General features: G+C 53.4%; 1 protein-coding gene and 1 long non-coding RNA gene across 3 annotated transcripts; both read right to left on the bottom strand.

The window, feature by feature from the left end:
- Window positions 1-188: 188 nt before the first annotated feature.
- MMD2 (monocyte to macrophage differentiation associated 2) lies at window positions 189-10909 on the bottom strand. Of its 2 annotated transcripts, none has more exons than XM_015876858.3 (7): window positions 10661-10909; window positions 3987-4068; window positions 3441-3601; window positions 3183-3257; window positions 2835-2936; window positions 2360-2429; window positions 189-2251 (listed from the first exon to the last, which is right to left on the bottom strand). In XM_015876858.3, exons 1-7 carry the CDS (start codon window positions 10705-10707, stop codon window positions 2048-2050), a joined length of 741 nt encoding a protein of 246 aa, XP_015732344.2. In that variant the 5' UTR covers window positions 10708-10909; the 3' UTR covers window positions 189-2047. The 2 variants fall into 2 exon arrangements, with proteins under 2 accessions (XP_015732344.2, XP_032303455.2); XM_032447564.2 differs by lacking the exon at window positions 10661-10909 and adding an exon at window positions 9169-9280.
- Window positions 10910-11146: 237 nt separating this feature from the next.
- LOC146758682 (uncharacterized) lies at window positions 11147-13305 on the bottom strand. The gene is made up of 2 exons (XR_014933798.1): window positions 13259-13305; window positions 11147-12316 (listed from the first exon to the last, which is right to left on the bottom strand). It is a non-coding gene; the product is annotated as an uncharacterized LOC146758682 (long non-coding RNA).
- Window positions 13306-13352: the final 47 nt, after the last annotated feature.

Raw genomic sequence — 13352 nt, forward strand, 5'->3', positions numbered from 1 at the left:
CTTTCCCAAGTGGGTTGAACTGCGAGGATGCCGGGGCCATCTGTGCAGAGGTGCGTCGGGGCTCAGCGCTCCATCGCTGCACTCATTGCTTTCACCACTGAGTGATGCTATTCAGGGCAAGCTGGACCAAAAACGAGTTCATTTCCTTGTTTTGGGAAACTCATTCTGACTTAACACACAGGCAGTAGTGAGGTATCTTGAGTTTTTATTTCAACCCTACTCCACAGGAAACAAGCATTCGCTACTGTTATCTTCCTTAGGTTTGCTTTTAATTTGATCCAGTACTGTGTTAAATACAAAATACTGCTCGACCAAGAAGGGATGGTGAAAAATACAAGATGCTAAAAAGTAGCTCCTTCACAGACATTACGAACTGTTTAAAATTAGTACAAAATAGGCTGACAAACAGAGAGCATGTTGTGCATCCTGCCCCGCTGCACAAGGAAAGGGCACGTGGAGGGGAGGCTTCTCAGCATGGGGATAGGCAAGTGGTGATGTCCGCAGTGTGCCTTGTGGTGGCCTCAGAAAGATCCTTGTGGGCTTCACATCCCTGGCAAGCTTCTGAGATCAATGGTGTGGGACAAAGCCCAGGGACAAAACCCCATGGGCAGCCTCTGCCAGGGAATGTTGCAATGGGGCTGATCCTTGGTGTGCTCCCCTGTGGGAGGAGAGATGGGTGCACTCAGCCCAGTGTCACCATGTGCTGCTGGTGACAAACTCAGTGACAGATGGAGCACGGTGTCTGTGAATGACCAGCCATCCTCCAGGTGCTCCGCAGAGACCAAACTGAGCCCTGTGAGGTCGGTCACTGTCTGCATCTCCAATTTACAGGTGGGGAAACTGAGGCACAGAGTAATGTCTTGCCAGATGGCAAAAAATGGCAGCTCACAGTCTCAGACCTTCTATTCTGACCCCAAATTCACCCCACAAACTGCCCATCACTCAGTGCTCAGTTCTTCCTTCTTCTCCCTCCCACAAGGCTGAGAAGTGTGGGGCCAAAGGATCAAGGGCTGTATCCTGGGGACTTGGTTGAAGTGACAGCAGAGACCTCACCTGGTCCATCACCTCCCATCCCCAAGACCTCCTGTCACCCTGAGAGCCCTCCATCCTCCAGGACACCAAAGGCAGAGCCCCAGTAGCCCTGTGCCAAGCTGGGACACATGGCATGCAGCCCCTTCTTGAAACACTCTGCCTATGGAAAAGAGTGGGGTTTTTTTCTACATGGAGACCACAGCCACCATGCCAGGAGGGGAAGAGCATCTGGGAAACTTCTCTTTGGTAATTTGCTGCAAAATGGCACAGCTATGTGAAGCCACAATCAGGGCCCTCTCCTGGCATAAAGAAACCAAGGCTGAGCCTGAACACTTCAAGCTCCAGGACAGCCCAAAGGCAGCCAGGTGACACTGAGAGCAGCAAGGAAACCAAGAGACCCTAGGAGAAAACAGCTGGGATGGCTCTGAGGGCCTGTCCAGGGGGAACACACCGAGTCATGTGCTTAATACTGGTTTGGAAAAAGGGTTTTCTGGTGCTTCAGAGTCCGGGGAATGCTGGAAAAGATTCAAGTTTCAATAGCATGTAAGGCTTTGTTGACTCAGGACCTTCCTGTCAAGAGCACGGGAGGGGAAGGCTGATGCTGAAATGATTTCTGACCATTTATGAGACAAGCAAGTGTGCCAATGGAAGTCCCACTCAGGCTTTTTTTTAGGGGGCTCCACTCTGCCACCACAGGCTGGGATGGCTGTGAGCTTGATGCAGGTCCCCAGGGTGTCACCAGCCAAGTGAGTGTGGGGACAGAGCCCCATTGGGATGCTTGGGGTCAGCAGGGTGAGCGAAGCTCCCCTGTTGCCTGCAGCCCCTCGGGTGGTCACCACATTATGAAAACATTGCCTAAAAAAATAAACAGTTCTCAAGGTTAAAAAAGAAAAAATCTGTTTAAAATCAAAACCATGCAGGGGGCAGCAGGTGGCTCCAGGGTGAGCCCATGGGCCGGGCTCCCCTCCCTGCTCCCCTTCCATGTCCCCATTGATGTGAAGTGTCCTTAAGGCGTCTATCGGGACGTTTTGGCCTCCAGAGTGCTGGGCCGGTAGAGGTACCTCCAAATGGCGTAGTAATGGATGCCAGCTCCAATGGCCACAAAGAGGTGCCAGATGGCATGGGCGAAGGGGATGCGGCCATCGCTTTTGAAGAAGATCATGCCCAGGCAGTAGGAAATCCCGCCAGCCACCAGCTCTGGGAGGCCATCCCTGTTGGGCTGAGAGAAAAGCAAGGGGACAGTTGGACCATGCCAACCCTCTGGAGCATCCCAACCCCACAGAACAAGCCTTTGTGCTGAGCCCATGTGCTTTCCAGCATGGCTTACCATGGAGAGGATGACCAAGGCGGGGAAGAAGCCCATGATCACATAGCACACCAGCTCCACCAGCTTGTACCTGCAGCCAATGGAGAAGGTGCTTGGAGGCAGGGTCGGATTTTGCATTTATATCTCATCCATCTATGGGTGTCACCATGAGAGTTCCCATTTCCAGTGTGTGAGCTGGCACAGAAGGCTTTGGGAAGGCTTTGTGGGCTTTAGCTTTCTATTTGGTGCCACCCCGTGGAAGAACCCACTCATGACAGTGCATCCTCACTCCCACATCCCTGCCTCAGAGCTGCAGCCTCCTAAAAGCACAGCGTACAGGGTAAGGATGTGATCCTCCTGCCCAAGAAGCTGCCCAGGGACCCCATGTCTGTCTGTCTGTCTGTCTGTCTCCATCTTTGGCCTCTCTCACAGCTTGACTGTTGCACTGGGGCATTCAGGGAAGGAAGGGTAGAGATAGGCTGGGTAAAGTACTGACCGCTCATGGAAGAAGAACACGTAGATGGTGCCAACAGATGCCATGATCCAGATGATCCAGCGCATGTGGGAGGCCCAGGGTCCCAGCTCCCGTAGGTTCAGCCTGCAAGACCCAGGGCTGCGGTGAGGGGGACCCCAACCCTCCTGCTGCACCCCAACCCTCCTGCTGCACCCCAGCCCTCCTGCAGGCAGGAGGTACTGGAGCAATGTTGCCCTTCCCACCCATAACATCAGCTGAAAGTGGTTGAGATGCAGAGAATGGGAAGTTTTAGTGGAAAGTGCAATCTGTGACCATTACTTCTGGGCTGGTTTCTGCCTTCTGGTAGGGCTGAGCACACCAGGCACTCACCATGGAGCATATGATGCTGCGATGAAGAAGTAGATCACCATCCTGTCGAACATGTGCAAGCAGTGCTCCACAGTCCTGCAGGATGGACAGACAGATGGAGTCAGAGCTTGTGGCACTGTGCTCTGTAAAGCCAGATGCATTTGCAAAAAGACAAGAAAATGCTTTTTCCCATTGGCTCAGAAAAACTTTGATCAAGAGGATTTGGGCCGTGCTGCAAATACAAACATGGACTGTGCCCCCAGCAGGCAGGGCTGGTACCTGAGATGCCTCTTCTTCCAGGAGATGGTGTGGAAGATGGTGGAGACAATGAAGAGGCTGGACAAGCCGAAGCCGTAGATCCAGGCTGAGATCGTCTCCCATCGGTCATCGGAGAGGACATAGAGGATGGAGCTGCCGAGGATGCTGGGCAGGATCCAGAACTGGGAGGAGAAGGAGCCCGCTGGTCACAACTTGCATTTCCACTGAGCAGATGATCTATGGTCCCAGCCCTTCCTTGTAGGTGTTTTTTCACTTCACCACACAGAAGGGTAGGCAGGCAGGGGCAGGAACAGGGAGGAGGGCATGAGGAGGACCAACACCTCTTGGCCATGCTTTGCCAAATATACCTACTCTGCTAAGGGCCATCCCAAAAGGATCATCTCATGCAAGGGCTAGAGCAGGAAGGAAAGCATCTCCAGAGCACCAGGCACAGCTGCTCATCCCAACCCCGAGACTCTCAAGGGCTGCAGGGCTGATTGCTGATGGTTTTTGGTGATCCCTGAGGCCGGGCACTGTCCCTCACCCCAAGAGGGGACTCAGACTCACCGCGTGCGTGGCACAGTTGGCTGCATGCTCGTACTCCGTCGGCTGGTACCTGCGGTTGGAGGGGACACGGTGGTTCATGAACCTGCAGTGGAGCACAAAGAGAAACACCATCAAGGGATGGGAGGACTGGGAAAGCCCTTTTGGAGGCCAGTGTCTCTGGGTACCTCCTGCATCCACCCCACAGCCCCCACAAGTGTCCCAGTGCCGATTGCTGCTGGGGAAATCCCTCCATGCTCCCCAGGAAACTTTCTTCCTTTATTTTCTGGTTCTCTTTGCCTGTAGTATCGGATTGCTCCTGGCATGTGGAGGAACGTATCGATTTCTCCCATCAGATCAATGCACACAGAGCAATAAGGAGCTGTGCCAGCAGCCCACTGCTGGGTAGGTGATGCTGTACTGGGAGCAAATTAAATGTGCATCCCTGAAAGCAGCCATGCCCCACTCCCTGCTCCAACAGAGTGGGCATAGAGAAAGGGTATAAGAAAAGGGCAAACAGTGATCATTCCACTTCTGCACCTTGGAATCAGTGCTTTAAAGATGCTTTCTGCTGCAGATTAGACCAGAACAGCCGGGTGCAGGGGCAGGAGTTGGTCTAATTGCTCCCTGACCCTGTTTGCTCCTGGCCCCGCAACATCTGCCACATGTTTCACAGCACAGCTGTGCACAGCCAGGGGCTGGGGGGTGGATGGACCTTGTTGTTGAGGGTGACCTTAAGGGAGAGAAACAGGGGTTCAGCTCCCTGTGCTCTGCAAATAGAGAGGATTTGCTTGCAACACACACTAGACCCGAAGGAAACAAATGCTGCCCGCAACCAGGATGTAACTGAGCAACCCTGGGACTGCCCCCTCCACACCTGGAGGTGCCACCTTCATCCTGGGGACACCAGGTTCCCCCCATCCCACCAGGGCCACCAGGGCTGGCTGCATTCCCCATGCCCCAGCCACATCCTCCCCCTGCAGGAGGCCACCGCTGCCCCACGTTGCCAGGAGACTGTCCCCAGGTCCCCTTGCTTTCTGCTTTTCTTTCTCTTTTCCCTTTTCATAACCAGGAGAAGTGGGGCTGCAGGCCCAGACGTCCCGCGTGACGTTGCAGTTGCTGGGGTAACATGCACGCAGCCTTTCCTTGCATTTATTTTTTTAACAGAGCCCCGCACTGGCTGCTGCTCCATCCTGACCCTCTGGCTGTGGCTGTGAGGGACACAGAGGGGAGATCAGTTCCCACAGCCCCCCCCCCCCCCTCCCAGCCCTTTGGGCAGAGCATTTCAGCAAGCACTGTGTGACTGCAAAGCTCAAAAGGCACAGAAAAGTTTAAAACCTCTGGGATGGGAGCACAAGCCTATTCTATTCTCTTCCTTGGGACAGTGCATGAGAAGCAGAGCACCCTGAGGCTTAGCACAACCCTCAGGGCTCCCAGAATTGGTGGGGACCAAGCGTGGGTCACTGCTGCAGCCCCAGGGCTGTGCCTGCCCTCCCTGGGCCCCTTGTCCAGCAAGAGAGACTGAAAAGGGCCCAAGCACCCGGCTCAGCCCGGAGGAACAAAGAGCCCCTTGTCCCCAGCAGCCAGGCCAGAGCACAGAGACAGCTTCCCAGGCTTGCTCCTTTCTCCTTCTCTTTCTCCTACTCTGTTTTTCTGTGTGTTTTTTTCTCCTCTTGTTTTGTAGTTGCGGGTTTTTATGTTGGTTTTTGCTTTTTTTGTTGTTTTATTTTTTAAGACCTCTGTCCAGGAACAAAGTTCTGACCTCAAAAAATCACACAGCTCTGCCTGGCTCTTGCTTAGCCATTGCTGGGAGACAAGAAAGTGAAAAGAGGTTTCAGTTACATGATTCCTTGGGACGGCTCGTGGGGGTCCATTGGAGTGTCTGACACTGCCCTGTGTCTAGCTGTATGCATTGCACATCTCATGCAGCTCTGCATTAAGATGTTGGGTGCATTGCCACAGCTGTGACAGCCACCAGAACATCCCCTGCGCACCAGCAGTCAATGCTGGGTGCTGGCAAGTGAAGGGAATGAGCCAGAGCAGCTGATGGCTGTGGGTTTCACCTGTGAATGGCTGATAAAAGGGCAGGGCTGGCTCAGAGCTCAGTTTCATGCCTGTGGAGGTGGGAGCTGCTTTGTTGTGCATCCTGCCCAAGGAGAAACAGGACTGAACTTTAACAGTGACATCTTGCAGAGAGGATGGATGGAGAAAGCAACAGCATTTACTGGATGCTGATGTGCTGGTAAGACCCTTCTGGGTGTTCCTTGATAGAGCCAGGCTTCGGAGCATGTATGTGCTGTGATGCATGCAGTGACAGAGATGGAGCAGATGTGGCCCTCCGGGACAGACCACCCCACACCCTCTCTATGCATGGCCTGTGTTTGCCCTAATGAGGCTGGAGGTAGAATGCCCTGTGCTGATGCCAGGGCTTGGTCTTTGGGCTTGTGCTTATGCATGCTGCTGCAGCACCCCTATAAGCTGAGGCTTGGTGTGCACTGCTTCTGTCCCATAATCTGATAAAGCCCCAGCTGTAGTCCCTGTAAGAGGCTCCATCCTCTTGAGCTCCTTTGCAGCTCACAATTAGCTCAGGGTGCTGCACGTGAAGGTTCAGAAAAGAGCTTACATTCTCCATGGGGAAGCAAAAACGCAGAAGCTGATTCTGCCTGGCACTGCCATCTGTGGAGCTGCCCACGCAGGCATGTGCCCCATTGGAGCCTCTGCTCCCATGTGTGCTCCTACAGAACATATGGTGCTCTTCTAGGTATGGATACTGATTTTTCTCTCCGGCAGCTTTCTGCTCTCTGTACAGACAGCAGCTCCAGCTCTTCTGAGGCAACTCGTGACCCTGCAGCCACAGCAGAGCTGTTGTTTATTCACAGCAGATGGGATCAGTGAGTGTTTCCCAAATTACTTTCTGAGCTGGGACTTCTTGTTTCATTTGGTCCTGGTGAGTCCTGATTAGTCACAACATGACTCTGATCCCCCAGGTGTTCAATGGCTGTTGGTAGGGCTGAAAACCCCCCTTATTTGCTATTTGCTTGCTGGGGAAGGCATTGGACATGCTTCTCACTGCCATACCTGCATCACTGTGAGCACGGAGGTCAGTGTTATGGATTCTGAGCATTCCCTGCCTACTTGAACCATTTCATCAACCAGGATGTAGATGGCATGGTTTCAAACAATATCACTGCATCAAAGTGCAGTGCAGGAACACAGTTTTGGACCCCAGCTTTCCTGGAACTCAGAACTGCTCAGCCTGCTGGTGTCTGAAGCAAGCACAGTGATGTTGGTGGTATTTGGCCTTACTAAGGGATGTCACATAGAGCCCACCTGACTCAGGATTATGAGCACTACATGAAAATGCTTGAGGCTTAAGGTTCATTTTTACCTAGAAAGTTCCAAAGGTGCCTGAGTTCTACAGAGCCCACGTTGCCTGTACAACAGGCAGCTAGGCTGGGCAGTGCCTTGTGTTCCATGTATTGCACTGACTGTTATCTATGGAATGGGCCAGGGCAAGCTGTGCCAAGGAATCACATCAGGCTGATATCCAATACCAGCTGGAGGAGGGTCATGGTGCATCCATTTCCCAGCTGGCAAAGAGACTGCCCTTCCCCAGCAGCATATCATGGCTTGGCTGCCCATGGGACTTGCTGCTGCTCATGCAGTGATTGCTGCCTGCTCCCCTGGTCCCTCCCAAATGTTGTTTGGGGATGTCCCCATCTCCAGCCAGCTGTGCTGAGAATGCTGTGAGTGCTCCCTGCCTTCCCAGTACCTGGATGCAACGGCTACAGTCTGGACAAACTTCATGCATGAGTCCTCCCAGTGCTGACTTCAGGGAGTATCTGAGTCAAACTGCTCCTAAACTGAGCCAATATTTTGGTGAGATGTGGTATTCCTATTTTTCATTGGGTCTCTCTCAGGGTGTTCACAGTCAGCACTGCAGGTCCCAGTGGGTACAGTGTGACCCATCAGCAGCCCAGAGCTGCCATCTCAGTGCTGAAAGCTTTCCCCTTCTCACTGCTTCATCATATGGGCTGCGGGGGAAGCAGAGATCTTGGAAAACAGTTCTGTGTGTGGGAGCATATGAGGGCTGCTTGTGCTTCCTTTACAAAGCAAACAGGGAGAAAATGCTCCCAGTGCAGTAGCTTTGTCTCAGCTGAGTCTTTGTGTATTTGGAGTCTGAACACCCCAATGCTTTCTCTGTCTTCTGTACTGATGGCTCCCAGAGATGTACAGGATGGGACCGGTCTGTGTCTCCTTGCTTAGTGTGTAAGTGCACAGGGAGCAGTGAAATTCTCCCCTGACCTTTTGCTCCATCCCCCAGTGCTGGTGGATGTGGCACTGCTCACATTCTGCATATCACACAGATAAGGACAAGCCTGGATCAGGCACCTATGGACTGTCATGAGGACTCTCCTGGCTGCTGCTCATCTGTGCAGGGCAAGACAAGGAAATGCAATAAGACATGGAGCCTCTTGTGTGGGCAAATCAAATCCTGAGCCTCTACCACTTAATTATGGTGATTCAGTGCAGGCTGCAGCTCCCAGCAGTGCCCTCACTCTGGCTGCTCCACTCCAGAGCTGCAGGTCCTGGTCAGATGCAGCCGCTCCCCATGTAATCTTGTTTCCTTTCAATTACAGTTCCTGATGGCCCAACATTGAGAAGCATTTATGTGCCTGCAGGGAGACCGGAGCTGAACTGCAGTTGCACGCAGGCACCCAACACAGCCCACAGTGAAAAGTGAGCCAAAGCAGCACAGGGTAAGGGAGGGATCACTTACTGGCCTGTGACCTGGCCCTGATGTGTTCCAGAGATGATGTGACTGCACCGATCCATTGCTCTGGTGGGAAATGGGGACACCTCCCTCTGCTTTCCTTCTTTCAAGAGCAGTGCTCCATCCCCAAAGCCCACCTGAGAGCACTCAGTGCCCTCCAGCCCTGGTTTTCTCCCTGTGGTTTTCAGGTTGCTCCTGCATTGATCCCGCTGCCTTTCATCTCTGTTAAAACCACTGCAGGTTTTAACTCCACTCCAACAGGTCTCTGTGTTTTATTTATTCCTGCTGGCAGGTGTATTGATGGCCAAGTTCCTCCTTTCCTGGTCCTTGCTCGAAATTAGATAAAAGACATTAAAAATGGAGCTGTTCCAGGCTTTTCTGCCACAAAGGAAACTTTTTGCTATATTTTCCAATGAATTAAGAGTTCTTTACCCTCTGAGAAGACCTGACAAGATGCTGATGATGCCCTGAAGGGCAGTGCAGGTGCTGCTGCAACTCCCACTCATGCTGGTCCCCATCATCCATGGCCCAATGGAGCTGGGGGAGCTGCTGGCATGAGAGAAAGAGCAGCTTTAGGGTCTCTTTTGAGATATGGTATGGAGGAGTGTTTAGAAGGAGAGCTGCTACACAGAGCCCAGGGGGATAGGGATTAGTGAATGGTTATTTTTAAGCACTGGGGTAAGAGGATCTCTGTGGCGATGTAGGGAGCTTTGGGTGAGCATCACGTGCTGGTGACCACATCAGTGTGTCATGGGGTGAGAGCTGGGGGAGCATTTATCTCACCCCACTCCTCATCCAAACTCTTACATGCAGTGATGGATCGAGAACACCCCAAAGGTCTGACCCTTCCCATGCCCTATAGTCCCATTCTTGTGCAGTGTCCTGTCCAACACACTCCTTTAACAAGCTGTTTCCATAAGGACCACAGCAAACCTTAAGGATGCTGATTTTGGGTGAGATCAAGGGACCAGGACAGCAGATGGATTGTGATGGGGGGGGAGCTGTGCTTTGCTTCCAGTCTTCAAAGCATGGCTACCATGGAACAAATGCACTGTTTTCTCCCTGTTCTGGGTGCACTGAACTTGGCTTGGCTCCATTTCCCAGTGGACCTTTACAAGCTGGCTGGGGAAAAATAATGTTTGAATTCTGTTCTCAGGAGGAGTTTTTGGGGCCAGGTGTGTGGTGCTGGCTTCCTCTACGTCCCCCTCAGTGAATGATTTCTCCTGCTTGGTGTGAGAATGCCACCACCCTTCCTTCTCATTTCTTTCTGAGGGGGATGTCTGCCCCTAACAGCACTACCAGGACTTTTTTGGGGCAGAAACAGACCTTGGTGCCCCTCAGGACTGCACTGTCTATGGGGTTCTGTACAGCGATGGAAACATCCCCAGACAGGGAGCAGAGGACAACACCTGTCCTGGGACTTCCCCGGCATCCTATGGCCAAGCATTACACAGCCCTTAGGATCCCCATAAGCTGGTAATTCCCATGGGAGTCAGCACCCAGCAGCAGGTCTGTGCCAGCTGAGAACTGGGCTGCCAGTGCCCCAGCAGTGGGAGGAGAGTGAAGTTAAACCCAGTAGGGAATTCCAAGACCAGTCCTTAGACCCAGCACCCCCTCAAACATCTATTCGGTCTGCGTGCCTTAGGCTGGTGTGGCATATGGGGTTGGTAGGTCCGAATGGCAGCAAACCCCATCCCTGCTACCATGGAGCGATGCCCTGAATCCCTTACGGATGCAAAAAGGAACAGGAATCCTTGTCCTGAAAGACAACGTGTGCCTGCAGGTGAGGGGAACAGCCTGCACCTGCCCTGTGCTTTGAGGCACTCAGCACCTTTTGAAGGTCTCTCAGGGCTCGATTTGGGCTCTGGCTTGATCCAAGGGGCTGGGGCACAAAGCAAAGCAATCCCGGAGCCGAGGGCTTTACCTGGCGTAGCGCGTCTTCTGGAAATCCAGAGCTCTGGACGCCAACATCTCGGCGGTGCCATGGGGCGTCCCGGGACGCGGCCACGGGCGATTCAGTGTAAGGTGAGGAGCCCGGGGGACCCCGAACCCCGCAAGGCTGGCGGTGCCCTGAGGACCCGCAGAGACTTCATCGGTTCCGTCGGGGCTGAAATGCCGGGGAGGAGGAGAAGCAGAGGGCAGCCTCGCCCCCCTGTTGCACAAGAGAAGAATCCGGGGAAAAAACAAAGGCGACAGAAAGGGAGGCAGCTGGAGAGGCAGCCAGCCCCGCTCACAGCCAGCAAATGGGTAAAGATGGGGAGGAGAAGAGGAGGGGGGACAAATCCCGTCCCGCTCCGCCTGGTCGCGGCAACCTGCACAATCTCTCTTATCCACCCAGGCAGCTTTAAGCATAGCTAAAAATACCCCCCGCGCATAGACACACACCCCCGGCGGATCAAATAGCAGCAGATTTGAATTGAAAATGTAATTAAAGCGGGGGACGGGGGGGATGGAAGGAGCAGCGAGCGCGGTGGTGACTCTGGGTGCCTTTTGAGGTGCCTCTTCCTGCCCCCAGTCCCCCGAGGGAGACGTTTGGCTTTGGTTTTGCTTTTCTTTCTTTTATCGGGAGGATTTTGTTCATTCTGTCCCACAGCTCTCTGCAGGGCTGATGGCTCTGCTCCAGCTGTCACAACGGGGTGTGCAGGACCCACGAGCCTCCATCCAAAGCCTCCATCCTCCCTATCATCTCCCAGTCCCAGGGGTTGGTTGTTGAGGGGTTGATATCCACATGAGGTCTGTGAGCAGCTGGTCAGCAGCGTGTCCACCCCATGCCAGGGAGGCAGCGGGGTCACTGTCCCTGGAGGTGCTCATGAACCATGGAGATGTGGTGCTGAGGGACACGGTTTGGTGTCGTGGTGGGAACAGGTTTGAGTTGGACTTGGTTACCTTGGAGGTCTTCTCCAACCTTAATGACAAGGGTGCCTTCAGGCTTGCAGGTGAGGGACAAGGAAGGGGCCATAGGGATAACAGCACCTGGAGGAGGAGAGCCCACATGTCCCCAACAGTTTGACCCTACTGATGCTGTAACAAGGGTGGTGGGAGGAAAGGAGAACATCTCCTGCAGGGTATACTCATATGGTTGTTCAATCACATGCAGCTCCACAGAGCCAAAGCTCTTCCTTGAGAACATCGTTTTCCAAATCATGCTTTGAAGCTCCTTTTTGCATCCAAGTGAACACTAAATCCCCGCAGCAGAGGGGCAGAGTGTGCTACATAACTCAAGGCATGAATTAACTCTGTGCAACCACCTCCAAATGCAGCTTCAGCCCCTCCATGGGACGCGTGGGAGGGGGATGCTCCATGTGATGGGATCCATTGGGCTCAGCCTCTTTGCATGTTTTCCAGTGCTGGGACCAAGCAGGGGACAAAGGAATGAATGTGTTCCTGCTCCAGAGGGACTTCAAAGTGTATCTGGGCCAGCCCTTGCTGTGGGTGACAAGTTCAGAGATCACTCCCAAGCCCTCTCCTATATTTTGAGGTTTGTTTTTTCCAAGTTCCTTCCCCACCTTCAGGATGACAAGGCTTCAGCAAAGCCTGTTTTGTGATGCCTGCTCCCCGCTTTACCTTTCTCTGCTCTTGGCTGGAAGAGAAAACAGACTGTGATACTGTGATACTGTGAAATCCCCTTTTTACCCACATAACCCCACCTGAAGCCCATAGCCAGGGGCAGTGGCGGAGGGCACCTCAATGGAACCATCGCTCCCGAAATAGGTCCGTCTCAGAGGGCAAAAGGCGAATGGAATGAAAAATAAGTTACTATTTTTGAAGCCCGGCTCCAGTTGTTATGGCAACAAAAGCCTCACGAAATCCTGCAGGGGAATGAACGGCAGCAGCCCCACATCCCCCAAGCCCACAGATCTTTACGTGCTGCTTGATAGTTTTAAATGAGGTTTCCTACCAATTAGCAAACGATCTTGCATCATGCATTGCTTTTTTAGATAGATAGACACATGGATCTTGCACTGGCTATTATTGAAGCACTCCAGGCAGCTGAAAGCAAACCTGAGGAAGGGTATAGATGATACAGTGAATGCTTTGCTTCTGATATTGGGGGGAAAAGAACACTATTGAAAATACGTTTTAAAGCAGTGCATAGAGCCTGAATAATGGCTCACAGTGAGGGCTTCTGAGATGCTGGGGTGCCCCAAAGGCACTGATTGTTGGTCATTAAGACAGAGGTCAGGAAACCCCCCCTAGAAACACATGAAGCCCCGCACTGTGCTGGTCCCTGTGCTGGGTCCTGGCAGGTTCATGGCAATATCCCATATACAATGGGCATCGCCTACAATTGATGGCAGCCCCCCCCCATATCACGGCTGTGCCCTGAGGACCCCCCGCGGCACGGAGCAGAACTGCAGGGCTCGGGCAGGGCTCGGGCAGCCCACAATGCGGTGACACCCCACTTGCACAGTGACACCGCCATCTTCTATACCGACACCCCATATCCCCCCCCGACCCCCCCCACTCCCCATCCGCCTGTCGAACACCTCCCCCCCCTTCTCCCAACTGAGTTCGGCGCCACCTCCAGTGCGCATGCGCAGCTCCTCCCACGCCGGTGGGCGGGCGCATGCGCGGTGGCAAGACGGTGGCCGAGAGGGCGGGCGGAGCTGAGTGGC

This window comes from Coturnix japonica, chromosome 13 (assembly GCF_054131305.1).
Source record: "Coturnix japonica strain WE chromosome 13, WE-NBRP24, whole genome shotgun sequence".
Taxonomy (NCBI): domain Eukaryota; kingdom Metazoa; phylum Chordata; class Aves; order Galliformes; family Phasianidae; genus Coturnix; species Coturnix japonica.

Coding starts and splice junctions, on each gene's coding strand:
- MMD2 (XM_032447564.2), bottom strand. CDS start 9,257: ATGATGGGGACCAGCATGAGTGGGAGTTGCAGCAGCACCTGCACTGCC. Junction 2,937..3,182: donor GCAGCATCATATGCTCCATG/GTGAGTGCCTGG, acceptor TGGGTCTTGCAG/GCTGAACCTACGGGAGCTGG. Junction 2,430..2,834: donor GTGTTCTTCTTCCATGAGCG/GTCAGTACTTTA, acceptor CATTGGCTGCAG/GTACAAGCTGGTGGAGCTGG.